The sequence below is a fragment of the Odocoileus virginianus genome, chromosome 12 (assembly GCF_023699985.2).
Source record: "Odocoileus virginianus isolate 20LAN1187 ecotype Illinois chromosome 12, Ovbor_1.2, whole genome shotgun sequence".
Taxonomy (NCBI): Eukaryota; Metazoa; Chordata; class Mammalia; order Artiodactyla; family Cervidae; genus Odocoileus; species Odocoileus virginianus.
The window spans coordinates 65,533,693-65,558,363 of NC_069685.1; the positions used below are offsets into that span (position 1 = coordinate 65,533,693).

General features: G+C 55.9%; 1 protein-coding gene across 2 annotated transcripts in view; it reads left to right on the plus strand.

Annotated features, from left to right (window-relative positions):
• The window catches only part of LIMK2 (LIM domain kinase 2), a 52,615-nt gene that overhangs the window by 24,725 nt on the left and 3,219 nt on the right, over positions 1-24,671 (plus strand). The window contains exons 1-13 of one of the 2 annotated variants that reach the window (XM_020871639.2): positions 5,971-6,380; positions 14,622-14,757; positions 15,437-15,546; positions 16,084-16,272; positions 17,429-17,534; positions 17,814-18,010; positions 19,067-19,253; positions 19,988-20,074; positions 20,663-20,794; positions 21,039-21,095; positions 22,488-22,553; positions 23,429-23,603; positions 24,283-24,338. In XM_020871639.2, the coding sequence (XP_020727298.1) occupies positions 6,328-6,380; positions 14,622-14,757; positions 15,437-15,546; positions 16,084-16,272; positions 17,429-17,534; positions 17,814-18,010; positions 19,067-19,253; positions 19,988-20,074; positions 20,663-20,794; positions 21,039-21,095; positions 22,488-22,553; positions 23,429-23,603; positions 24,283-24,338 (1,551 nt within the window). In that variant the 5' untranslated portion in view covers positions 5,971-6,327. Of the gene's footprint in view, positions 1-5,970; positions 6,381-14,621; positions 14,758-15,436; positions 15,547-16,083; positions 16,273-17,428; positions 17,535-17,813; positions 18,011-19,066; positions 19,254-19,987; positions 20,075-20,662; positions 20,795-21,038; positions 21,096-22,487; positions 22,554-23,428; positions 23,604-24,282; positions 24,339-24,671 lie in introns of those variants that run through there. The other variant, XM_020871638.2, reaches the window with a different exon arrangement.

Sequence of the window (24,671 nt, forward strand, 5' to 3'; positions counted from 1 at the left end):
ATTGTTAATACCTGCTGTGTTCCAGGCATTGGGGATCTAATCATGAATAAGAATGGAGGTGGCTAAACTGGCCCCTTTTTCAAAAAGGAGGAAAAATAGAGATCCTGGAAAAAATACTCATTATCTTTTTGACTTGAGTCCTTCACAGAGTCCCGAGGGGATTTTGTGGACAAATTCCAGTGGGGTTCCATGGAATTTTGCAGATGATGGAATAGGTGGGCATCGAGCACTTAGGACAGGGGCTGATCCCGAGGCTTCAACAGCCGTGAATCCGTCATGACTCGTTAGACCTGACTTCATGTTCTCCCTGGGTCCTCTTGAATTCTACAAGGCATTGGATAAAATCTTTTATGATATCCTGACAGTGCGAATGTGGGCAGGAAATCTGGAGAAATCAGTGGCATAAGTTCAGGGTACCCAGCACTTTGGGGCCCTGTGTTGTTGCAGAGGCCGGAATACTGAATACCTCACTTGGGCTCATGTTGAGGAAAGGCCTTAGGACTGGAGGTCAGCAGGCCTGGCTTTTAATCTCAGCCCTGAGCTTCCCACAGTAACTCAGATGGATTGCTAACATCTCTGGGTTTCCCTTGCCTTGTCTGTGCTGTACATACTCCTTTCAAGGTTGTTGCAGGGACTGACAATGTCCTGTCTCTCTGTAAGTGGAGAACACTTTATAAACCTTAGTTTTCATCACCATTCTAGAAGTTGCTCATAACAGGGTTCCTGAACCATTTACTAGGCATCTGTGAACATCAGGTGTAGACCTCACATATTCGATCTGGAGGTAGGTAGATACAGGCTCCGAGTTCCTCTTGTGTGTGATGTGCTTGAGGATGCATCAGAGAATCCCCTTCCCGAGAAGATTGAGTGCTCTGTGGGAGGTGGGCCTGGAAAAGGGAGCAGACAGCTGCCAGCCGGGGGTGGAGGAGGCCGCAGAAGGAGCTAAAGGAGTGAGAGCTTGGGGACTACGCAGGGAGAGCCTGCATGGCCGTCAGGAGGTGGAGGGGAGGAGGTGGCCAGAGCTGTGACCGCAGGAGTGAAGTTGCAGAGACAGCCTGGGGGTCCCCAGTGCAGGGCACCCAGGCAGGCTTAGCTTTGGACAGGAGCACTAGGAAAAACGTGTGAGGAGGTGTTTGCTCTAAACCGTGGGACTTCTTTTTGTCTTTGTCCATTTACCATTTTTATAAACCAGCACTTAGGAGCCTCCCTGGTGGTCCAGTGGTTAAGAATTCGCCTTGTAATGCAGGGGACACCGGTTCGACACCTGGTCTGGGAAGATCATACATGCCTCATGGCCGCTAAGCCTGTGCACCACAGTTACTGAACCCATGTGCCCTAGAGCTCGTGCTCTGCAACACGAGCAGCGGCCACAATGAGGAGGCAGCGCGCCGCAGCTAGGGAGTAGTCCTGCTGGGGACAGCTGGAGAAAACCCATGCGCAGCAGCAAAGACCCAGCGCAGCACCTAGGGACTTCCCTGCTGGCCCTGTGGCTAAGACTGTTCTCTATCAGTGCAGGGGGCCCGGATTTGATCCCCACTGAGGGGACTAGAGCCCTCATGCTGCAAGTAAGACCTGGAGCAGACCAAAAAAATTTAAAAATGTATATGTATATGCAGCACTTAAGTGTAAGAAAAAAATGTAAGCAGTATCAAAAAGGTAGAAAATGAATGCTGTTTCATCTGTGCTGCTTGTTTTACTCCCCTAAAGAGAAACCGATTAACCATGCCATAGAGCCCAGCAGGTGATTGCTACGGATTATGTATGCAGACTTTTGAAACAGTGGGATCACTCTGCACATTCTCTCCAATGCTTGGATTTTTCATATAACCGCTTATCCAGGACAGTTTCTGTTTCAGGACCTAAGATCTCTCTCATTGTTTTTAACAGCTGCATAATATTCTGTTGCATGGATGGGAGATTGTATTTAACCCAGTCCTGCTGCTAGACACATGGATTGTTCCTCATCTTTTACTATTAAACCATGCTGTGAACACGTGTCTTGGCACATTTGTAGGAATATTTCTCTGGGCAAAATTTCTAGCTGTAGAATTTCTGGGACTCTCCTTACTGAGAGCTGACTGCTGCTATAGTGTGGAAAATGAGCTGGAATAGAAGGCGAGCAGAGGCAGGAAGAACCGTCAGCAGATGGGGTGACACTGCTCCCCGCCTAAGGTCCCTGAGCATCCATCCCTGGTCAGAGTCCTCCCGGCCAGTAGAGGGCCCCACATGAACACAGTTCCTCAGGCGTCAGGCTATCTAACCAGAGCTGCCTCCAAGAAGAGGCTGGGTGATTCATTCATTCATACTGTTCACTTGGGGCCGCCGGCCTGGAGGGCTGTCCACTCCAGCCTCTCACCAGCCACCTGGAAGCCCCACGCCTCAGCTTATTCCGAGGAGTCGGTTGGCTGGGCTCCTTGCCAGGTTTCCAGCTCATGAAACGTGCAGAAGATTACTGCCTCTCCTGCCGTCTTCCCCCGCTGTCACCGCCAGTCCAGGGATCCCAGCACTGCCTCTGACAGCCGTCGCGTCTCGTCCTAGCCGCTCTGGTATCTAGAAGAGTGGCTTCCCACCCAGAACCAGTATCCAGGGGCAGGGCTTGGAAGTACAGCCTCCACTATGACCTAAGTACTGCCTCCCCTGTGACCTTCACCTCCCGTTCTGAGGGGTTCGGGCCCTTTGAAGTTGGCCCCGAGGAGCCACATACTTGGGTCTGAGCGGCTAGCGGCTTCTCACATCTGGTGGTCCCCCATCTTTTGTGGTTTCTCTGGAGGTCTGGATTTATGGGGGTCAAGTGGACTCTAACTGGGAGGGGCCAGGGAGGTGGCTGCACCTCTTCCAGAGGGAGGTCCTCACACTAGTTCCCCACACGCCTACCCACCCACCCAGTCCTTTGTGAGGGAGCAGGGGGATGGAGAGTGCCTGCAGCCTCGCTCGCATTCCTAGACACCGACTCACTGCGCCCGCCGCCGCTGGAACAGCAGAGCTGTGTGAAATGTCAAGAGGAGTTATGCTCATGGGCTCCCTGGCCCTGTCTCGCTGTGGCTTGCATTTTCTTCCACCCGCACTCTGTTCATCAGATGGAAATCAGAAGGTTCAATTAGAAGATAATTTGCTAGTTCCAGACTTAATTTGGGGCCCCCTCCTTGCCTGATCGAATTACAGGGGAACATAATAGATTTTTGGTGAGAAGTAGTTGGCTGGAAGAAAGAGAGCTCCCCGCTCTCCAGCTGGGCGGGCCTTTCGGTATCCCTCGTGCTGTCCCCCCTCCACTCTGTGCCCCCGCCCCCCCCCGGCTCTTGTGTGGCCCCCATGCCGGAAGCCTGATCCTCCCAGGGCCAGCGCAAGAGGTCTAAACTCAAGTTGAGACCCAGGGGAAGCAGGGAGCCCTCTGCAACTTCATAGGGCTGAAAAACATGGAAGCTAGCAGTTTTTTAGAGACCTCACCAAGACTGAGACTGAGACAGAGGCAGCAACTTGCTGAAGGCCACAGAGCGAGCCTGTAGCAGTAGTAACAATGGTCTTAATGATATTAGCAGCTAACATTTATCAACCCTTAATGTGTTCCAGACTGCATGCCAAGGGCTTACGTGCAGGGCCTTGTCGCATTCAAACCCAGACAGTCTGGCTGCAGTCCCAGGCCAGGCTCCAGCATAGCAACGGTCGAGCCCAGGATCGACAGCCCAGGTTCAAATCCTGGCCTCACCTCTCACACGTGCAGCTGGTTGACCTCAGGCACGGGGTTTATACTCTGTGTACTTCGGTTCCTTCCACCGTATAACGGAGGAAGTCACAGGACTGTCAGCTGGGGTGGTTTAAGTTCATTCATGTGTGCAAGGTGCTACCAGCAGGGCTCGGGGCAGGGTGCGCACTGGTCCAGTGCTCACTGCCCACTGGCCGCTTCAGGGGCTGGAGTGTAGGGCATGTGTGGCAGGACACAGATGTGGCCGCATTCTGCACGAATGCAAGGAGTGGTCTTCACTCTTAGAGGCCAGGTACAGTGTGGTTGAGGGAGCTGTCTGTGGGGCAGAAGCCAGCAGACCAGCCCACTGCCTCTTCTTGTACAACCTTTTGATTTTCAAATTTTTTATCTTTTTTCAAAAATATATTTATTAATTTATCTGACTGCATCGGGTCTTCTTGCAGCGTGTGGGCTTTCTCTAGTTGTGGTTGCCCTGTGACGTGTGGGTTCTTAGTCCCTTGGCCAGGGAGCAAACCCATGTCCTTGGCGTTGGAAGGCAGATTCTTAACCACTGGACCACCAGGGCAGTCCCTTCACATTCTTAAACAGAGGAAAGCAAAAGAATATTTTGTGGCATGTGAAAACAGCGCAAAATTCAAACTTCCGTATCCATAAATAAAGCATTATTGGAACAGAGCAACATCCATTCGTTTGTTTTATATATATAGGCCACTGTTGTGCTGGAGTGACACAATCTGTGTTCATTTTAGGCCTGCAAAGCCTAAAATGTTTGCAGTCTGGCCCTTTACAGAAAAAGTGTCCCAACCCCGGCTCTTACTGGATTTGAAACCCAGCTCCCTCACTCAGCAGCTGTTTGTCTTCAGGCTAGTGACACAACACTTAGGAACCTCAGTTTCATCATCTGTTAAATGGGGGTGATAACATCTACCCTATGTATTGGCCATTTAAGTATGACAGATAAGTGATAATGCAGGGCCAGGAACGTCCTAAGTGCTCCAAATGTGGTAGCTTATAACAGGGTGCAGACACCCTGTCATCACTTAGTCCTTATCCTGGTGCCCCATCAGCAGAGGAATGGGAAGAGGCCCCCCAACTCCCAGCCTCCACCTTCGCCACAGGCTTTCCTGTCGCTGGGACAGGGTGACTTGCATGGAGAGGAGCGTGTGTCGGGTGGGAGAAAGCAAGCGTCACTCCCTCAAGCCCGGCAGTGGGGTCTAGACGTGCCCCCGTCTTCCTCAGGCAGAGGGTGAGGGACTCTCTTGATGGTGGGCCCTGGTTTGGCCAGTCCCCTCTCCAGACACCTGGCTCATCGTCCCCACAGGCACCCTGGGCCTTGCCCTCCATCGTGCCCTGGTTTTCAGTGTGAGAAGCCTGGTTACCATGGACAACCAGGGAAGAAGCACCACTGCCTGCTGAGGCCGATGGGTGGCATTCGGGAATGAATGAATGAATGAATGAGAGGACACAAGTGACCTGGACTCCAGTCCCTGTGCTCCTCCTGTGTGCAGAAGGGTTTTGCGGGAGATGTTTTACTTTGAAGAGGCAGAATGAAGCTCGGCGGCTGAGACCTCCAGCTCTGGAGTCACATGAGTCTGCATTTAAATACCAGCCCTGCTGCCGACTAGTTATTTGGCCATGGCTAAGTGACCTGATCTCTGTACCTCGCTTTCCTTGTTTCCACTGAGGAGATAGCCCTCATGTGAGAAATAAGACAGTATCATACGGCGCTTGTCACAGGAGAAATGGCAGGCAACGTAACTCTCGGGGCCTTGTTTCCTCATCCGCGGTGCAGCTCTGCCCAGAAGTGGAGTGCCAGTGCCCAGGCCAGGTGGAGGGAAGGAGTGAATGGGGACCCTCGTGCCAGCACCGAGTAGATAGATGCCAGCCCGGAGCCTAGAGCCCAGAGGGCAGCTCCCTGGCCCTGGGTCTCCGGACTGGTCTCTGCGGCCAGAGGGCCCCACCTTTAGGGGGTGTGACTTGGCCTGGAGCTGGCCTCCTGGGCTCTTCTTCGCCTCCGAGCAGAGTTCCCACCCTTTGGGCAGCTCCTCAGGCTGGGGACACTTGCGGCAGCTGTGCTCACCCCGTCTCCTGCCCTGCCCTTGCCCAGGCTCAAGGATGGACGCCCAGCCAGTCCTGGTCATTGTCTGCGGCGCTGGCCGCTCGGCTCCACCCCTTGCCTGCAAGGTCTGTTTCCTAACAGCTGCTCCAACCACACACCTCGTTCCGCGCGGAGCCCCTCCCCTTCCTCCCTCCCTCCCCCGGCAGGGGTGGGGCTGCCGAGGAAGGCTAACTTGACAGCAGCGCCTCTTTCTCGGCGAGTCACCGGCCGCAGCCTGAGAATGCCTGCGTGCGTGTAGCCTCTGCAGAGAGGTGCTTCTCCTGAGTCCCGAGGGGCCGCCCCGCCTCGGAGAACCGGGGAGCAGCGTCCCAGCCATGAGCCCCTGCTTAACTTCGCTGGGGGGCAAGGGGCTCAGAGCGCTCACGCCCCTCCGGCCGCCCCGGAGGGAGAGGTGAGCTGGGCAGCCAGCGCTGCCGGAGCCCCAGGCCTGTCATGGTGGCCGCCCGCAGGCCGGAGGCCCTCCCCGACGGGTTAGCAGCTGAGCTTGTGTGTCTGGCGTGGGAAGAAGATGGGGAGTTACTTGTCCGTCCAGGCTTACTTCACCTCCAGAGACCCCTTCCGGTGAGTCGCGCTTCCATCTCCTCTTTGGGCCCGGTCCTGAGGGGAGGGCCGAGGCCGCCCCCCTCTGCCTCTCGGGTTTTTCTTGTCCTCCGACCGCGCGTCTGTCAGGCAGAAGCCAGTGGAAGCCGCTTTCCCACGGAACGAGGTCCCCCCACCCCAGGTACCGGGAACGGGGGGGGGGCGGGGCGGCCGGGACGCAGCCCCCAGGGAGCTCGGCCTCCCGGGGCTTCCCAGACGCACCTGGCGAGCCTCCGAGAGGTGCAAGGTGCTGCCGAGGTGGCCTGCTCGCAGTGTTACTTCTTCCGGGGGGGAGCGCAGGAGGGGCTGTTCTTCCAGCTCTCCACGTCTCACCTGCGGGCTGTGCCGCCTGCCCGGGAATTTGTCCCAACAAGCAGGATGGGCAGGTTTTGCCAAACAGCGTGGAAGCCGGCGAGGCTGGGTGTGGGCAGCCCGGTACACAGTAAGCTCTCTCATTACACACGTTTGTTCTCTTTATTAAGAGAACAGGCGCCTTGGCCTCTGGCCTCTTAAGGGCTCCTGCGTTCCCTGTGAGTAGGGTTGCCTGGCAAAGGTCTGGGCACGTGAGACCTGGGGCAGCTGGCTTTGGAGGGTCCCGAGCTGGGGGACCAGCCCCCATGCCTGCCAGGTCCCCAGGCCCGAGCTTCTGCGGGGCTTCTCACAGGGAGATGTGGAAACTTCCGGTCTACCTCCGACCTGCCTTTCTCTGCTGTCTGCCACACCCCACCTCCCAACAGAAACTCCCCAGGGGGTTCTGGCCTCTGGGTCCCTCCTGGATGGAGCCATTCCTGGCTGGGGTGGAGCTTGTTTTCATTCTTTGGGAGCAGCCTGTTGTTCTGAGGTCTGCCTCCCCCTCACCAGTGGCCCTGGTCGGCTTCTCCCTCTGGCGTCCCCAGCCCAGCCCCTTGCCCAGACCGCGCTGCTGGGATAAGAGTCAGGTGGCCGTGCCCTGGGCAGAAAAGCAGAACACCACGTGGTTTCTCAGAATTACTGGACCCTGAGTGGTGGGAAACCCCAGGATCTGAGGGGGCGGGATGCGACCGGTCCTTGGGGCTGCCTCTTCCAGACATCCTGCCCAGCACTTCATCCTGCCGTCTCTTGACAGCCTCAAGACCTCTGGTGTCCCGCATTTTACAGATGTGGCGGCTGCTTTCAGCAGCGTTAACTCGCAGGGTCTCTCTGGCCAGCCTCGTCCGTCTCCATCAGGTTGCTTTCCCGTCCTCGGGAGGCTGCGCCTCCCTCAGCGTGTGTCTCCCCCAGGATCAGCCTCAGGTTTGCTCTCCTCTCCCAGAGGAGAGTGAGCAAGCAGGAAAAGGCTTCCCGTAGTTTTCCTGGCACGTGGTGGGGACAGCAGAGACCCTCCTCTGCAGGGCCGCGGGGGATGGGATTGATCTTGAGTTGCCCCATGTGGAATCAGGATGCCAAGTATTTGAAGCAGCCACTAGTTTAAACCAGGGCCTCACTAATCCCTTTTACTCTTAATCCTGGATTGGCAGCCTGGGGGTGGGGTGGCTCCCTTAGAAGCCAGGAATGTTTGCCCCTTTTAATCTCTGGGGGCACAACGCAACCTCTCAGGAGCTCAAGCAGATAATGGACACTCAGCATGGACCCGTGAGGACCCGGCCACCACGCCCCCCAGGTCTGCCTGTGCTTTGTCTTGCTCTGCCCCAGCCCCTCTGGGCGACCTGACAGCCCCCCCCCCCCCCCGCCCCTGTTTGCCCAGCTGGAGTCCGGGGGACTGACTGGTGGGCCATAGACCCTCTCCCCTCCCCCCAGATGGGAGGCCACATTCCTGAGGCCACTTCTGAAGAGATAGCCGAGCATGGGGCTCTCTGCCCTGCCTCCCCATCCAGGGACCACCCAGACCCTCTCCCCTCCCAGGTAGCAGTCCAGTTAGTCACCAGTGTCACTGCCGGGTCAGAAAGGCGCTCTTGCCCCCTCCTTTACTGCAGGATGTTCTTAAGGGCTGCCCTCTGACCAGGTGCCTGACCCCACCCTGGACCTCGGTTTCCTCCCCTGCGGAGTGTAGGGACTGGATTTCCTGGGCTCCTCAACACGACCCTTGCCAGATTCTGTGGAAGAAATTAAGTCCTTGACCCCAGGCCTTGAGCACACAGTTCTGGGTCTGCGGCTTCAAGGAGAGTGACGCAACCAGATTCCATGGGGACATGATCAGGCGTGACAGCTCGCTGGGGAGGGAAGTGGGAGCCGGGGATGAAGAATGCGATTTCTGTGCCCCAGGAGCCCCTGCCCGGCAGGCAGACTTCGTCCCCCTCTGCCAGTGCACCAGGGTTGGGGGCTGAGACGTGGTCACGAGCGTCCTCGCGAGTAAGAAAACCACCCCAGTCAGAATTTACAGAAGAGGAAAATTAAGGGGGGACTTTTGTCTGACATAGTTAAAGGATTTTTCTTTTTACAGCTTTCCCCTTAATGCCTGACATTGATTTAGTGAGTTTGGTTTACACATTGTCTCTTGAAGAAAACAAGTGCATCTTTGTATTCTAAAGTAACCCTTGTTTAAAGGGAGAAGCTCTTCTGAACCCTGCCCACCTTCACAGTCATATTTGGCAGCTGCCTTAGGTCCCCTGGGACTCTCTCTAGCCTCTGAAAAATGAAGAACTCAGGTCAGGTGAATGGTTCCCAGCTCTGATACCCACGTGGCTCCTCAGAGACACACAAGCCCTCTTCCATTAGCTGCAGCACTACGGCACAGATTACTTGAAACCACAGGCTTTCTGGCTTCTGGTTGGAACCGAGTCAGTGCACTCTGGCAACACTTATTTCTTGCTGATCAGAGGCTCATTATGTGTTTGGTTAATTTTTTCAAACAGGATAACAGTCTATTTATTCCATAATAATTACAGCTTAATTGACAGCCTGTTTCAGTCTTCAGGGTCTGCAGGAAGGTGGGGTGATAAGGGGTCTGGGGTGGTAGAAGGCTGAGCTCTGACAGACCGGAGTCTCTGTCTGCCCCCCACCCCTTCGGGCCCAGGGGAGGTGTGGCAACCCCAGTCGTGATGCTCAGGCCAGAGCAGAGAGATCTGCCAGGTGTCCTGTCCACCCCACTCAGTGCTCAGATGCAGGGGTGGAAGAAGCTTCTCCCACTCTGCTTTCTGCTCAGTCAGTGGCTAAGGACAAGCATCCGGCCAGGCCCTCAAGCGGGACACGGGAGGGCTTGTTCTTTAACCTGTGTAAATCCGCTATAACAGTGGCTGTTTTGGTGCTCTCACCACCTAAGGTGGAAATTTTACCTGTAAACATTTGGTCTGGAGAATTTTCATGTGACTGAGGGCTGGGCCTCTGTCTTACCTTGCTTGGCTTCTCTCAGCACCTTGCTTGTTCCATCTTGCACACCCTCCATGCACAGTAACTGTTTCCTAATTGGTTGGAATTGATTATAATCAATTGATTTCTAACTGGCTAGATAAATAATTCATTTGGGGACCTTCCCTGTTTCCTGAAATCTGTTTGGTTCTGGGCCAAGGAATAGGTCCCTGTTGCTTGGGCCTGGGAGAGGGAGGGGTCTGTCTCCTTTCACCCTGGGTGTTCTCAATCAGAGAGGGAGGCGGGGAGATGAGCACTTCCTGGGCCCCAGCTCTGGGCCAGGCTCTTGCTGGATCTCTGTACATGGTTTAATTCTCATCATCACCAGTGCGCGAATGAGGACGCTGAGGCTCAGGGTCATGAAGTAACCAGCTTCAGGTGACTCAGAGAGTGAGTGACAAAGACAGACTGTGGACCCAGGTCTTAAGTTATTTATGAAACTTTAAACTAAGTTTGATTATTATTTTTTAACCGGTATGTTCCCTGCTGACTCCAAAGGCTTTAGCTTGGATCTGAGCTGCCCATTGAACTGACTTTCAGGGTTTGGTCCACTCTCACCGCCCAGGCTCTCCATAGCACTCAGGGAAAGTTCTGGAGGTTGTTAAAGCCTGTGGCTGGAGAGTCTCCACTCCTTTAACTGCTCAGGAGAGTGTGGTGGCTGATGCCTTGGCCCTGGGGTCTGGCTCCACCACTAGCCCCACCACCTCCATGCTCAATGCCCTGGGCCTGTAGCCAGGGCACATGCTAACTTTCACTTGAAACTTTGGAAAACTGAAAGTTGGGAAAGGCTTTGGGGAGAAGGTATTGTGGCATGGCCCCTGAGGACCAAGGTGGGATTCTCTTGAGTTGCACCTTACATTCCCAGAGTGTGTTTTGGACCCTTAGGGGCAGAGTCTGCTGGGGAGCAGCCTGCCGTGGATTCAGTGGAGGAGGAGAGTCACTGTGCCACTTAACGTTGGGTCCTTGAACTTTAGGAAAAGCCCCAGCAGGTTGACACTCAAAGGGACGCGAGCTCTCAGGGCTCCAGCCTCTGTGTCTTCACAGATGTGAGCCCCGAGGCCCAGCTTGGTGGACGAGCTGTACTGCAAGGCACAGACACACGTTGGTGCAGATTCCGGCCCTGTCACGTGTGTCCCGGGCGACTGCGCAGAAGTGACTTGACTCTGCTTTTCAGCCTCCTAGTCTGTGAAACAGGGCTGATCCTATCACCCTGCAGGGTGCAATCAGGATTAGAGCTCCTGTAAGTCAGGTGTCTCATACAGCGCCCCAGAGTATGCTTACGTTCTCGAAACAGGTCACTGTAGCTGCTGTGAACAGTTAAGCAAGTCTGCCCTGGCAATGTCCCCGGAGGCCCAGAACCACTTGTGTCCTGTGTAAAGCAGCCTGGGGACCCACAGGCCATGCTCCTGTCAGGCATTCACCTTCCTGTTCTTCAGAGACACCTGCGGTGGCCGGCCTTGGCCAAGCAGCTGGCTGTGCCCTCAGAGGCATTCCTTGACACAGATATGTGCGTGGTGGTGTCGCATTCCGGCCAGGTGTTCTTTCCAGGAGGCCTGCATGTCTGGCTCCTGCATGCCTGCACTCGCCCCTCTCCCTGCCCTGCTCCCGGACCTGGCCTGGGCTACTTGCAACAAACAAAAGCAGGATATTGGCAGTGGAGAGGAGGACATGTTTGGTGCTCCCATGCCCTGCAGCACACATACCATGGCAAGGGTGTAACAGGGCCTGGCTAACAGTTGGTGCAGGTTCGTCTGCCCCAGCTTTCCTCCACCTCAGACAGGAGAGGGGCGGGCAGGGCCCAGTGACCGGGAGCCACGGAACCCCAGTGCTCCCACCTAGACCACAGGTGCTCGCCAAGCCCACAGTGTTCACTCTGGAAATGTTTGCTGAGGGCTTACTCCGAAGGCCCTTTGCATGGTGCTGAGTCTCGCAGGGGTGAGTGGGACGCTGCTCCTCTCCTCAGTGAAGGAAGAAGGCAGGTACCCAGATGCTTTCCATCAGAAGGTGGGAGCACGAAGGAAGGCCCTGCCCCTGGTGCCGGCCCCACGCTGGGCATGTCACCACCGTCAGAACTGAGTTCTGTCCTCACTGCTAGCCTGGAAATAGGTGATGTTGCCACTTCAAGATGAGGAGCCTCTGGCCCGAGATCAGCCGGGGGCGGGGCGGGGGGAGGTACGTGGTGCTGAGATTTGAGCCTTGGATCATCCAGGGGAAAGTCTAATCCCCTCAGTTTACAGGTGGGGAGACTGAGCCCAGAGAGGGAGAGGGGCTTGTCCAGAGACATTTGGTTCCTAAGAACCTGAACCCAGTGTCTCCTCCCAACTCAGAGCTCGGGTGAAATTGTGCCTTTTACTTTGAGAGGGGCTGGAGCTGCATGCCCAAAACGGGGTCTTCCCCTCTACCTCCTGTAACTTGTGGTCTACACTGAGCCATTCTGGGCACTTCACATTCATAGTCGTCTACCTGAAATTCAGCATCCAAAGGACAAATGAGAAACGCTAAGGATGGGTGGCTGATGGCAGACGCCCCCATCTCGGCCTCTCCCCCTGCACTGTTAATCAAGTGTTGTTTAGATTTTCTGTTCCTCAACTCATTATAAGCTCTTGGAAGTGGAGGAGGGGACCCTGTATAATCTATCTATTCTATCTGCAGTGCCTACCAATTTACTACCAAGTTACTCTAAGAACACACTTGCTTTGCCCTTCACAGTTTGCAGAAGACTTTCCTCTTTATTAACTTACTTGTTCATAGTGGCTCTTTGTAGTAGATGCTGTTAGTCACATTTTATCAGTGAGAAAAAGCTAGTAAGAGAAGTTATCCAAAAACCACCCAGCTAATGGCAGTAAGTGGCCGATACCATGAGTTTCCATTATCATCATCACCCAACAGCAGTGGACACTGCAGCATTCCTACAGTGCTAGGCCTTTTATATAAGTTGTCTGTTTTAAAAAATATTTTTGGCCCTGCCACACAGCTTGTGGGATTCTAGTTCCCCGATCAGGTATCGAACCTTTGCCCCCTACAGTGGAAGCACAGAGCCCCAACCACTGGACTGCCAGGGAAGTCCCAAACTGCCTGTACTTTAACACGTATTATTTTATCGTCGCAGTGGTCTATCTTACAGATAAGGAAGCTGGGTCAGAGAAGTGAAATAACTTGCCCAAGATGACATAACTAGTAAGCGGCAGGTCAGGATTCAAACCAAGAGCAGCTCCACCCTGCCTCTCAGAAAGCAAGCAAAGTGTGGGTGCCGCAAGACCTCGATGACAGGAACAGAGTCTGCTAACTAGGAAGAGGGAGGTGGGACAGGCTTACCTGACCGAGGAGCTCTTAGCTCGAGGTGCCAGGGTCAGACGTGAGGATGATCGCGTGTGTGTAGACATGACCCCAGAACACCCCCAGCCTGACCGTGTGGAGCTTCACAGCCCAGTGACTGGAGGAGAAAGGAGCTCTGGGGCTCACACGCATGTGTTACATGGTGCTGGTGGAGATTTTCTTCCCCTCATTATTTTATTTTGAAAAATTTCAGATATATAGAAGAGTTGAAAGAACACTCATATATCCTTCACCTAAGATTCATCACTTGTTAAGTTTAAGCCACTTTATATGTCTGTATACACACATACACAATTTTATTTTTTACTTATTTACAAGTAAATTGCAAATATCTTGACTCTCCTCATGACTTTACTATTTTTCTTCTACAGATTCTTCTATATAGCCAAAGTATTGTTGTTGCATCTAAAAAATTAACAGTAATTTTACATTATAGTCTAATGTATAGTCAAAATTCAAATTTCCTCAGTTCCAAAAATGTCACTCTTGTTGTCTGTTTTCATTTTCAATCCAAAATCGAATCCAAGGTTTAGGTGTTGCATTTGGGAGTTTCTGAGTCTCTGGGCTTTCCTAACCCCCGTGCCTTAACTTTTTAAAAGAGAAAAAAACAGTTTCTTATAGAACGACCTCCCCTTTCTGGATTTGCCTGACTGTTTCCATACACTTAGGCCTTCCCTGGTGGCTCAGACTGTAAAGCGTCTGTCTGCAATGCGGGAGACCTGGGTTCAGTCCCTGGGTCGGGAAGATTCCCTGGAGAAGGAAACGGCAACCCACTCCAGTATTCTTGCCTAGAAAATCCCATGGATGGAGGAACTTGGTGCAGGCTACTGTCCATGGGTTGCAAAGAGTTGGGCACAACTGAGTGGCTTCCCTTTCCCTTTCTGTACACTTAATTTATTTTTCTCAGGGATGCCCCATCAGTAATGCTGTCAGAGATGGGTAGGTTTTGAAGAGTGGAGGTCACTGAGCTGCTTTGGTTCATTGAGGTGTCAGTCTAGACCAGAAGTTCTTAACTGGCACATGAATGGGCTTCAGTCCTATGACATGTACCCCATACCTAAATTACATGCACATTTTCCTCATACGTGTATTTTTCTGGGAGAGGCTTCTTGTTCAGTCGCTAAGTCATGTCCAGCTCTTTGCAACCCCATGGAGTGCAGCACACCAGGCTTCCCTACCTTCCACTATCTCCCAGAATTTGCTCATTTCCCTTGAGTCGGTGATGCCATCCAACCATCTCATCCTCTCTGTCACCTGCTTCTCCTCCTGCCCTCAATCTTTTGCAGCATGAAAGTCTTTTCCAGTGAGTTGGCTCTTTGCATCAGGTGGCCAAAGTATTGGAGCTTCAGCTTCAGGATGAGTCCTTCCAATGAATATTCAGGGTTGATTTCCATTAGGATTGATCAATTTGATCTCTTTGCCGTCCAAGGTACTCTGAAGAGTCTTCTCCAACATCACAATTCAAAAGCCAAGAGGTTTCTTGGCTCTTATCAAATTATCAAATTCTCCAAGGGCTTCAAGACCCAAAAAGGTTTAGGTTTCTGTTCTTGCCGTGCTTTTCAGGTGTTCTGAGTGCCAGGATTCCCTCACCAACTGGTACTACGAGAAGGATGGGAAGCTGTACTGCCACAAGGACTACTGGGGGAAGTTTGGGGAGTTCTGCCACGGATGCTCTCTGCTGATGACGGGGCCCGTCATGGTGAGTTCATCCCTCCATCTCTGCCCCCTCTGTTGTCAGAGTTCATTGGCAGTGCCTCCGGTTCCCTGTGGCCATTCACCTTCTGTCTTCCCCTCAACCGAGGCCTCTCCCTTTATTTATTCAGTCACTTAACAGATGATTTTAGGACCTATTAAGTGCCAGATATGATCTGTCTCTCAGAGACTTAACAGTCCAATGTTGGGAGGGGTGGGCAGGCAAGGAGGGGAGACAGTGAGATGGGATGGGGCCCCAGAGGGGAGCATGAGCCTTCCTCCTGGGGACGATGACTTCTGGGGGCCTGTGCCCATGGCTGAGACTGAGAGTTTTCTTACAATCTCAGAAATGACAGGGAGGGACTTCCCTGCTGGTCCAGTGGTCAGGACTCATCGCTTTCACTGCCAAGGGCCTGGATTCAGTCCCTAGTTGGAGAACTAAGATTCTGCAGGTCACACAGTGTTGACAAAAAAAAAAAAAAAGAAAGAAATGACAGAGAGGCACCAATCCAGCCCTTTCTCTGGAAGCTCTGGGATGGGGAGGGCAAAGGTCAGTGATGACTGGGCAGGGATGGTCTGTAGATCCCTGAAGGGAGGCCCCTCACGCACCCCTCCCTCCACTCCAGCAACAATGACAACTCATTTCCTCCCCACGTCTGTCCACCCTTCTCCCCACCTGCCCACAGGTGGCCGGGGAGTACAAGTACCACCCAGAGTGCTTCGCCTGTATGAGCTGCAAGGTGATCATTGAGGATGGGGACGCATATGCCCTGGTGCAGCACGCCACCCTCTACTGGTAAGATGGTGGCCCCATGTCCATCCTTCCCGACAAGGGTGGCTGAGCGAGAGGGGGCAAGTGGCAGTGTGAATCGGGCAGAAGGACTGCTGGGGTCTTAATGCACTGATTATATTCCTGTCCCAGCGTTGGCTCTTGACCAGCTCTGAAAGCTGTGAGCAAGACAGTGAACATCTTTGCCCCCTGTCCTCACCTATTGGCGGAATAAGCATACTGCCCTGCAGGCCTCCCAGAGGGAGATGATGGCTGGGAGGGGGCTCTCGGAGAAGGAGCCCAGGATGTTAAAGGCAAAGGCCCCTTAGAACTCACTCAGCCCAACTGCCTCGGTCGACGGAAAGTCAGGCTGAGGCCCCGTTCTTGCCTTAAGTCAGTGGCAGAGGGAAGAGAACCCAGGCTGCTCATTCTGAGCAGCCAGCTAGAATCGGGCAAGGGCAGTGAATGTTGGGCTATGCACTCTGTCGCTGGAAGGCACGTTGTTGCCGGGGGCTTCCAGGTGGGGCTCCAGGATCTCAGCCCCCTTTCCGCTCCTCCCCGCAGTGGGAAGTGCCACAACGAGGTGGTACTGGCACCCATGTTTGAGAGGCTGTCCACGGAGTCCGTCCAGGACCAGCTGCCCTACTCCGTCACACACATCTCCATGCCGGCCACCACCGAAGGCAGGCGGGGCTTCTCCGTGTCCGTGGAGAGTGCCTGCTCCAACTACGCCACCACTGTGCAAGTGAAAGAGTGAGTGCCGGGGTGGGGGTTCTGGAGCGGAGCACACAAGCAGGCCTCGGAGCCCCAGCATCTTAGCAGAGACCCCGCATCCACATCGCGTCTCTTCTTCCTGGGCCCACTGTACTGTCACCACGCCTGGGCCCTGGCACTGACTGCCCTCACCCCCCACGCGACCTCTTCCCACCAGATACCTAACACCAGAGCCGCTCACCTTTCACGGGTCAAGTTTCAGATCATGTTTGCTCTTTGAAATTATCTGGCTTGGTTATGTCTGTTTATCATCTGTCCTCCTCACGAGTTCCCTGTGGAACTTAGTCTGGTTCATTGCTGCACACCCAGGGCCTGGAGCAGTGCCTGGCACATAGTGGGTGCACATGGATTGTTTCACTGGTTGAGTGAGTGAATGGAGGAAGGAGGAGAAAGAGGTAAAGACTCCATGCTGTGTCCAGGCCGGCACCCAGATGGGGAAAGGGTCTGTCCATCTAATACCAGTCGTGTGGCACTGTGGCTCCCAGCCCTATAGATGGTGATCATGTGCTACTGTGTGCCGGGTGCTGGGTGCTCACAGCAGAGGTAGGAGGTCCTGGGGCTGGGAAGTCAGAGGGAGGTGAGGTCTGCTCTAAGCCTGGAGCTGTGTTCAGGACAGAGGTGGGAGCCTGTGGCTGTGTCTGGGGTAGGTTGGGTGGTTGGGAGGAGCCAGAATGGGCCTGTTAAGTCACAGAGGGCCTGGGTCATGAGGATCCAATGGGTCTCTTGAGGGATTTAAGCAACAAGGTGACACGATCAGGTGAGCATTTTAGAAGCATCGCTGCTGTGGAAGTGGGACGGGAGAGGGGCAGGCCTAGAGGTGCAGAGACCAGTTAGGAGGCTAATGCACGGTGCAAGAGAGGGGTGTTGGCAACCATGGTGATGGAGCATTCTTCAGGACGTGAGGACTGGGGGGCAGTGAGGGAACTCCCGAAGTGGAGAGTGCCGTCTAGGCTTCAGGCTTAGGCCTCTGGGTGAGTGGGATGCCCTTCACTGAGATGGGGTGGGGCCTCTCCCTGAGTGGCCTGGGCCTTGGGGGCCGGCCGGGGCCCAGGGCCTGATGAGCCCTGCCTGCACCAGTGAGATGGGTCAGGCCGCCTGAAGGTTCCTCTGCTCCGCCTTCTCTTGTCTGGCCCAGGGTCAACCGGATGCACATCAGTCCGGACAACCGCAATGCCATCCACCCCGGGGACCGCATCCTGGAGATCAACGGGGCCCCCGTACGCACACTCCGCGTGGAGGAGGTACTGTGTGTCCTCAGCGGGGGTGGTGGACCATGAACAGACCCTTTTTGTCTTGCCACTGGGCCTGTGAGCACTGGTGACCCCCTCTGTCGGCCTGGCTTGTTCCCAGGGTAGCAGGGATGGCTGGCCAGGTGGGGAAACTGCCAGGCTGTGGGCAGAGGGCACAGTGTGGCCAGTGGCCACCGGAGGCCACAGCGGGCTCTGGTCCTCTGGCCTGACAGTGGGTGGCCCGTGATGGGATGCCCTGCGGGGCCCGCCTCACACTGCTCCCGGCCGCAGGTGGAAGACGCCATCAGCCAGACGAGCCAGACGCTGCAGCTCCTGATCGAGCATGACCCTGTCTCCCAGCGCCTGGACCAGCTGCGGCTGGATGCACGGCTCTCTCCCCGCGCCCAGAATGACAGACACGTGCACACCCTCAGCCCCCTGGACACCAAGGAGAACCTGGAGGGGACACTGAGGAGACGCTCCCTGAGGTGCCCCGTCCTGCCCTGGCTCTGTGCTGCCTCACACCCAGCTCTCGGATGAGTGGAGCTGGCTCTCTGAGGCCAGCAGAGTTAGGAAGGGAGCCAGCTGGCCAGGGGCAGGCAATGAGGATTGTGCTGACCCAGCGCCCCCCGAGGATAACCGTTCTTAGCCAGGGCCCATGCGTGATCTGACCCAGCTGTCTGCCAGCTTTCCCTGGAAACCAGAATGTAGTTGCTAAGTCATGTCCGACTCTTTGCGACCCCATGGACTGTTTGTTCCCTGCCAGGCTCTCCTGTCCATGGGATTGTCCAGGCAAGAATACTGGAGTAGGTTGCCATTTCCTTCTCCAGGAGAAGCCAGAGGGTCAGGCCCTGTCCACTGAACTCTGAGCTGGGCAGGAAGCAGCGGTGCTGGATCCCAAAGGGTAGCAAGGCCTGTGGGGAAAGTGTGGGGTGCCGAGGCTGACACGGGGCAGAGATAAGTGTGGATAAGGACGTTGAAAACCAGAGAGAGAGATGAATGCACAAGGGGGGACCAGAAATCCCTTCTTCAGGAAGTCAGAGTGACAGTCACCAACAATCAGCTGCTCTTTAACAGTGTTACAAACAGTGGCTTTTTTGCTGTAAAAATCATATGCGCTTATTAAAGTTCAGGAAATGCAGGCAGGTACTACAAAGATGTCCCATTTGCTCCTGTTTTGGGTGGTATTGGGCTGTTGCTCTAAGCCAGTCGGGGCCTTAAATCAGGCAGACATGGAAGGTGGTAGATTCCCATCAACCCATTGACAGTGTTGCCCACTGGTGGTGTCTAGTCCCTCACTCCGAGTGAGAGGTGCTCAGGGTTCCCGCTTTGCGGGTGGTTTTCCCATGCTTACACAGACTCCGGATGTCTGCCGCCCCCGGACGACACCACTGTCTGATCAGAGTCCCTTTCCCCCGTCACAGCACCCTGGCTGCAGACATTGTAAAGACCTGGGTGGCCCTGAGGTTCCTGCCTCCAGGCTTCCGTGCTGGGTCTCTGAGGCCTGCCCCGTCCCCACCCTCATCCGTCCTCCTCCTCCACAGGCGCAGTAACAGCATCTCCAAGTCCCCCGGCCCCAGCTCCCCCAAGGAGCCGCTCCTGCTCAGCCGTGACATCAGCCGCTCAGAGTCCCTGCGCTGCTCCAGTAGCTGCTCACAGCAGATCTTTCGGCCCTGCGACCTGATCCACGGCGAGGTCCTGGGGAAGGGCTTCTTCGGGCAGGCCATCAAGGTGAGCGCCACTCCACCCTGCTGCCCCCCCAGCCCTCGCACCCGCCTCTGGGGATTTCTCATCACCTGCCCTCCCAGACCACCTGAAGGCAGCGTTGCTCCTGGTGTGAGCTTGGGGGACCTGGAGCCCCGGGTGGGACCAGGTCGCCTGTGGCACCCCCATCTCCGGTCAGTGAGTGTTTCTAGGTGCCCAGAGGCCTCGGTGTGGGAGTGGCTCCTGCCTCCCTGCTGAACAGTCTCAGGGACTAACCTCTCTCTCTCTCTCTCTCTCCTCCTCCTCCTCTGCTGAGAGCTGGGAGGGGGGGTCAGGTAAGCCATGTGTCTCAGCCTTGGGGGCCATGGGGCTGGAGAGCTTCCTCCCAACCCCCCAGCTCCCTGGTGCATGTCTGTGGCACTGACCCTCTTGCCCCCCAGACTCCTGTTCCCCGAGAGACACGCTCCTGGGCCAGATGACCAGAACCCCCGCTTGGCTTGGCAGCACCCTTCCCCCCGCTCCCCCATCACGTCCCTTTTGTGGGCTCTCGCCTCTCCTCTGTGCATGCCCAGCTCTCCAGGGAGAAAGGTGTGCTCCCGTCTGGGGCCCGTGCTGTGTGCTCCGCACTTGATCTGTCAGTCTGGTCCAGCTGATGACTTCAGTGTGTCCTCCAGGGGATGGGATGGCCAGCGGCAGATCTGCGCACAGCTCCCCGGAAGGGCCTCTGTTCTCTGCGCCAGTGACAGTCACCCTCCTTTTAGGTGACGCACAAAGCCACAGGCAAAGTGATGGTCATGAAGGAGCTGATCCGGTGTGATGAGGAGACACAGAAGACGTTTCTAACTGAGGTAGGAAGTGGGGTGGGGGCTAGGAGTTTGTGTCACTGTTGGAAGAGGGAAATTGATGCTAAAGAATGACTTCAATCCCTGCTTTCGGCACCAAAAAAAAAAAAAGAAGATTTGAAAAGGAAGCTTAGTTTGGAGCCGTCACTTTCTTAAGGCAGACCATTAGAGGAATGTCCCTGCCCCCCGTGTAAATGGCGGCACATTATTTGTACGAAAAACACTGAGGACAGCACGAGCCGGGACAGTGAGCTGTGCTTCATGGAGCTCGTGGAGTGTGGGGTGAGCACGGACGCTTTAGAGCGGCTCGACGCCGGACACCCCGCCGGCCGAGCCTGACGCCTTGGTGTCCTTGCCCCGCTGCCCCACAGCGCGCTGCCCTCCTGGTCTCCGCCTCACTCTGGGGCCCTGCCTCTCCAGTTCCCCAGATGTAGCTCCTAGAGAGGCAGGGTGTCCCCATCCACGTGGGTGTTTCTTCCCCAGCACCCGAGACAGAAGCAGGGAGACACGGGGCATGTGTGTCACACTGACTCCCCGGAGGGAAGGGGTGCGGAAGCAACCGGGCCCTGCCCTCGTGGCCTCCCCGCCCTGCAGGTGAAGGTGATGCGCAGCCTGGACCACCCCAACGTGCTCAAGTTCATCGGCGTGCTGTACAAGGACAAGAAGCTGAACCTGCTGACGGAGTACATCGAGGGGGGCACACTGAAGGACTTCCTGCGCAGCGCGGTGAGCACAGCGTCCCCAGAGCCCCGAGAGCCTTGGGGCTCATCAGTGGGGCCCCGGTGACACCGCTGCTGTGGAGCCACAGTGGTCAGTCAGAGAGGCCCGCCGCCTTGCCTCCGGAGGGCCGTGGTGGGTGGGACTGGGCACAGGCAGGGAGGGTCTGCGTGGATCCCGTAGAGCCTCGGGGCCTGGACCAGCAGCAGAACAAGGCCCAGCGGCCTCTGACGGGACTTCCTCCATCCTGCAGGACCCATTCCCCTGGCAGCAGAAGGTCAGGTTTGCCAAGGGCATCGCCTCAGGAATGGTGAGTCCTGTCGACAGCCAGCAGAGTGGGTCTGGGAGAAGCTGGGATAGGCATCTGCTGAGGCCGGCACGTGGCTGCTCAGGAAGGGTTAGCAGTGACGAGAGAGGGGTTGACCTCAAGGAGGCCAGGAGGGGGCAGGCGGCACAGGAGAGGTGTGGGCGCCCCCTGCGGAGGGGCGGCAGGCAGGTTGGAGCGTGTGAGCAGCCCCAGGAGCCCAAGGGAGGGACCAGTGTTGCGGGTGGGTGGGGGGGTCCTTCCACTCTTACTGAGGAAGGGAAGGGAAAGGAAGTGACTCCTGTGGATGACAAGAGCCAGAGGCAGAGGCCTGGATGGGGAAATAGCAAATGTAGACTAGTTTGGACACCTGAGAGTAGGAAAAGGGAGAGGCTAAAGTCAGGGCGCTGAGATAAGAAGATGCGGTACATACACACAGTGGAGTATGACTCAGCCACGAAAAGGATGAAATAGGGCCATTCGCCACTGTGGACGGACCTAGAGATTGTCACACTGAGTGAAGTGAGTGAGACACAGAAAGACAAACACACGACCACGCGTCTCTGTGGAATGTAAAGAAGTGGTGCAGATGAACTTGTGCACAGAAGGGAAGCAGAGCCACAGGGGGGAAAGCAAGCTCGTGGCTGTCACGGGGGGCGCCGGGGAGGGATAAGTTGGGAGGGTGAAACCAACATGTGTACACTGCTGTATGTAAAACGGGCCACTATTAAGAATGTACTGAATAGTACAGGGAAGTCTTCTCAGTACTCTAATGACCTATACGGGAAAAGAATCTAAAAAAGAGTGGACATATGTATATGTGTAATTGATTCACTCTGCAATACACCTGAAGCTAACACAGCATTATAGATCAACTACACGCCAATAATTTTTTTTTTTTAAGTGAGAGTGCTGAATGCTAACCACTAGACCACAGGGAAAGTGTGGACAGAGAGGGAAGTGTGTGTTGGGAGCACAGATCCAGCTGGGCCAGGAGGTGGCCACTTCCCCTTTCACAGCAGGAAGGATCCAGGGTGGCTAAAGCCAGAGACTGGGTGGGGGTGGCCTAGATCTGAGTAAAGTAGGTGGGGGCGGGGGGAGCTCACGGGGGCCCGGGGAGTCGAGAACCTGAGGACAGAGCAGCCCCTGGGTTGGGATCGGTGAACAGAGGCTGCTGGGCAGGAGATGGCGGCAGGGAGAGGGGAAGCCATCGACTTCTGTTGACCCTGGGACGAAGAGTGACGGCAGGAGGGCCCTGGAGTCCAGGTTGGGTTCTGAAGCTGGCATGGGGGGTGGGAGTGTCCTGGGGGAACAGCGGGTTTTGGGGCCCCCAAGGCTCAGAGTCAGCTTCCAGCCGATTGACTGGCAGTGGGCCTCAGCTCCTACCTCTGGTTCCAGGCCTATTTGCATTCCATGTGTATCATCCACCGGGATCTGAACTCGCACAACTGCCTCATCAAGCTGGTACGTGCCCCCAGGGCGGGCCTCCTGGCTCCCTTGTTGCCAGCAGGACTGCCTGGCCCCTCTGGCTTTGGACCAGAGGTATCGCCTCGGGCTCCTGTCTTCTGGGGGATCCCCGCACATGGCAGACAAACCCCACCTCCTCCCAGTAGCAGCCTTTGAAATCCTGTGGTTGGAAGGGACTTGAAGTTCCTCAGCTGTTTGTAGAGCCCCATCACTTTTCCTGGTTTTGCCCTGTGTTGGGGAAGACAGCTCCCCAAGGACCCCATTTTGCAGCTGTGGCACCTGAAGCCTCGGGGCGAGGCCACAGAGCTGCCGAGTTCACAGGGGCGGGTTTGGGGCAGCCTCCCTCTCCCGGGTGGTCAGCTGCGCTTGTTACAGTGTTGCTCCTGTTGACTTGCAGTGTGGCTTCCTGGGTGTCCACTCGCTGGCCCTGGCCATGCCCTCTGGACTCACACCAAACAGTCTTAATCCCTTTTCCACATGACTGCCTTGTAGCTATTTGAAGAGCTTATCTCCCCTTCGCCCCCCACCCCCACGGAAGGCCTGTATCTTGTCTTTTTCTGTCTTATCCTGGTTCCAGCTTGAAATCTTTCTGAGAACAAGGCAGGACGAGAAAAAAAGCAAAACAAAAGAACTCCTCTGTCCTGCCTCTTGAGTTCCACTCTCCAAGTCCCAGGCTCCAGGGCCTCTGCTGAGAACACCCTCTAGGTCTGGGGGTGTCTGCCCTGCAGAGCACGCAGACTGAGAAAACACCACGCCCCGTATGTCAAGACACCCCTTGGTCATCCGCCTCTTCTCTCCTTCTCTTGGGACTGTCCCGTCCCCGCCCCATCGTCCCCCGCCCCCCAGGGCTGACCTGACCCTTGTGCTCTCAGGACAAGACCGTGGTGGTGGCTGACTTCGGGCTGTCACGGCTCATAGTTGAGGAGAGAAAGAAGCCCCCCGTGGAGAAGGCCACCGCCAAGAAGCGTACCTTACGCAAGAGCGACCGCAAGAAGCGCTACACGGTGGTGGGGAACCCCTACTGGATGGCCCCCGAGATGCTGAACGGTCAGTCCTGCTGCCCTGGAGAGGAGGTGGGGCCACGTCTCGTAGCAGAGCCCCAGGGTGGGTAGACCAGGTACCTAAAGCCGGGGGTGCACAGTTTTCATCTCGTGCCAGACTGGACCTCGAAGATGCCTTCCTCCCTGAGAGCAGGCCTGCAGGCTGGCTGGTGCCCTGTCCTGGGCCCATGCTGAAGTCTGACTTCAGCTCCTGTGCCCCAAGGGGTAGCTGAGCGCTCAGGCGCTTCACTGCCTGTTCTCTCTGTGCTGAGAACTGAAGTGTGCTGCCCCCTCGTGGCTGAGGCGCAAACCAGCCAGAGATGCTGGCCGGGACTCCTGAGCCCGAAAGGGCCGTGAGACCGCAGAAGTGGTCCACTGCAACTGTTTCTGAGGCCGTCAACGCAGAGAGCACACAGGTGGCAGTGTCAGAGTCCAGGCGCACCCTGGCCCAGTTCTCTCTCAGTGTCCTATGCTGCTTCACCCTGGGCAGTGTTGTTTCATGGGCTCTCTCTGAGACTGCCTGAGGAGCGGTGGTTTTCAGACGGGCCCGTCCCCGCAGCCTTAGGGGCACCCCCACAGCACTTCTCCTGGCCCTGGCTCTTGGCTCTGACCTGACCTGGCTGCAGACTCAGTGCAGAGCAGAGACAGGACCAGACCTAACAGCCTGCTCTCCCGTGTTTCCGAAGGAAAGAGCTACGATGAGACCGTGGACGTCTTCTCTTTTGGGATCGTCCTCTGTGAGGTGAGCCCCAGCGCGGAGGCCAGGCCTGAGGCAGCAGACCTGGCAGCCCGGCCCCCCGGTCAGAACGGGGGCTCCTCCTCCTAGGATGAGTAGTGTCACAGAGTCAGCAGGAGCGGAGGGCCGTGTCTGTTATCACGGGTCTGTGGACACATTCGAGTCTTGCTGTTTTAAAAATATCGTTCACTCTAACGGAAATCAGTTGAGCATCTACTGTTTGCAGAGCCCTGAGCTGACGCCAGAGGGCTTCAGACATGAATCAGAGTGCCTCCCTTCTCAGGGCCCAACTCCAGCAGGAGACTCAGACAGAAGAGGACTGAGCGGGGCGGGGTGGGG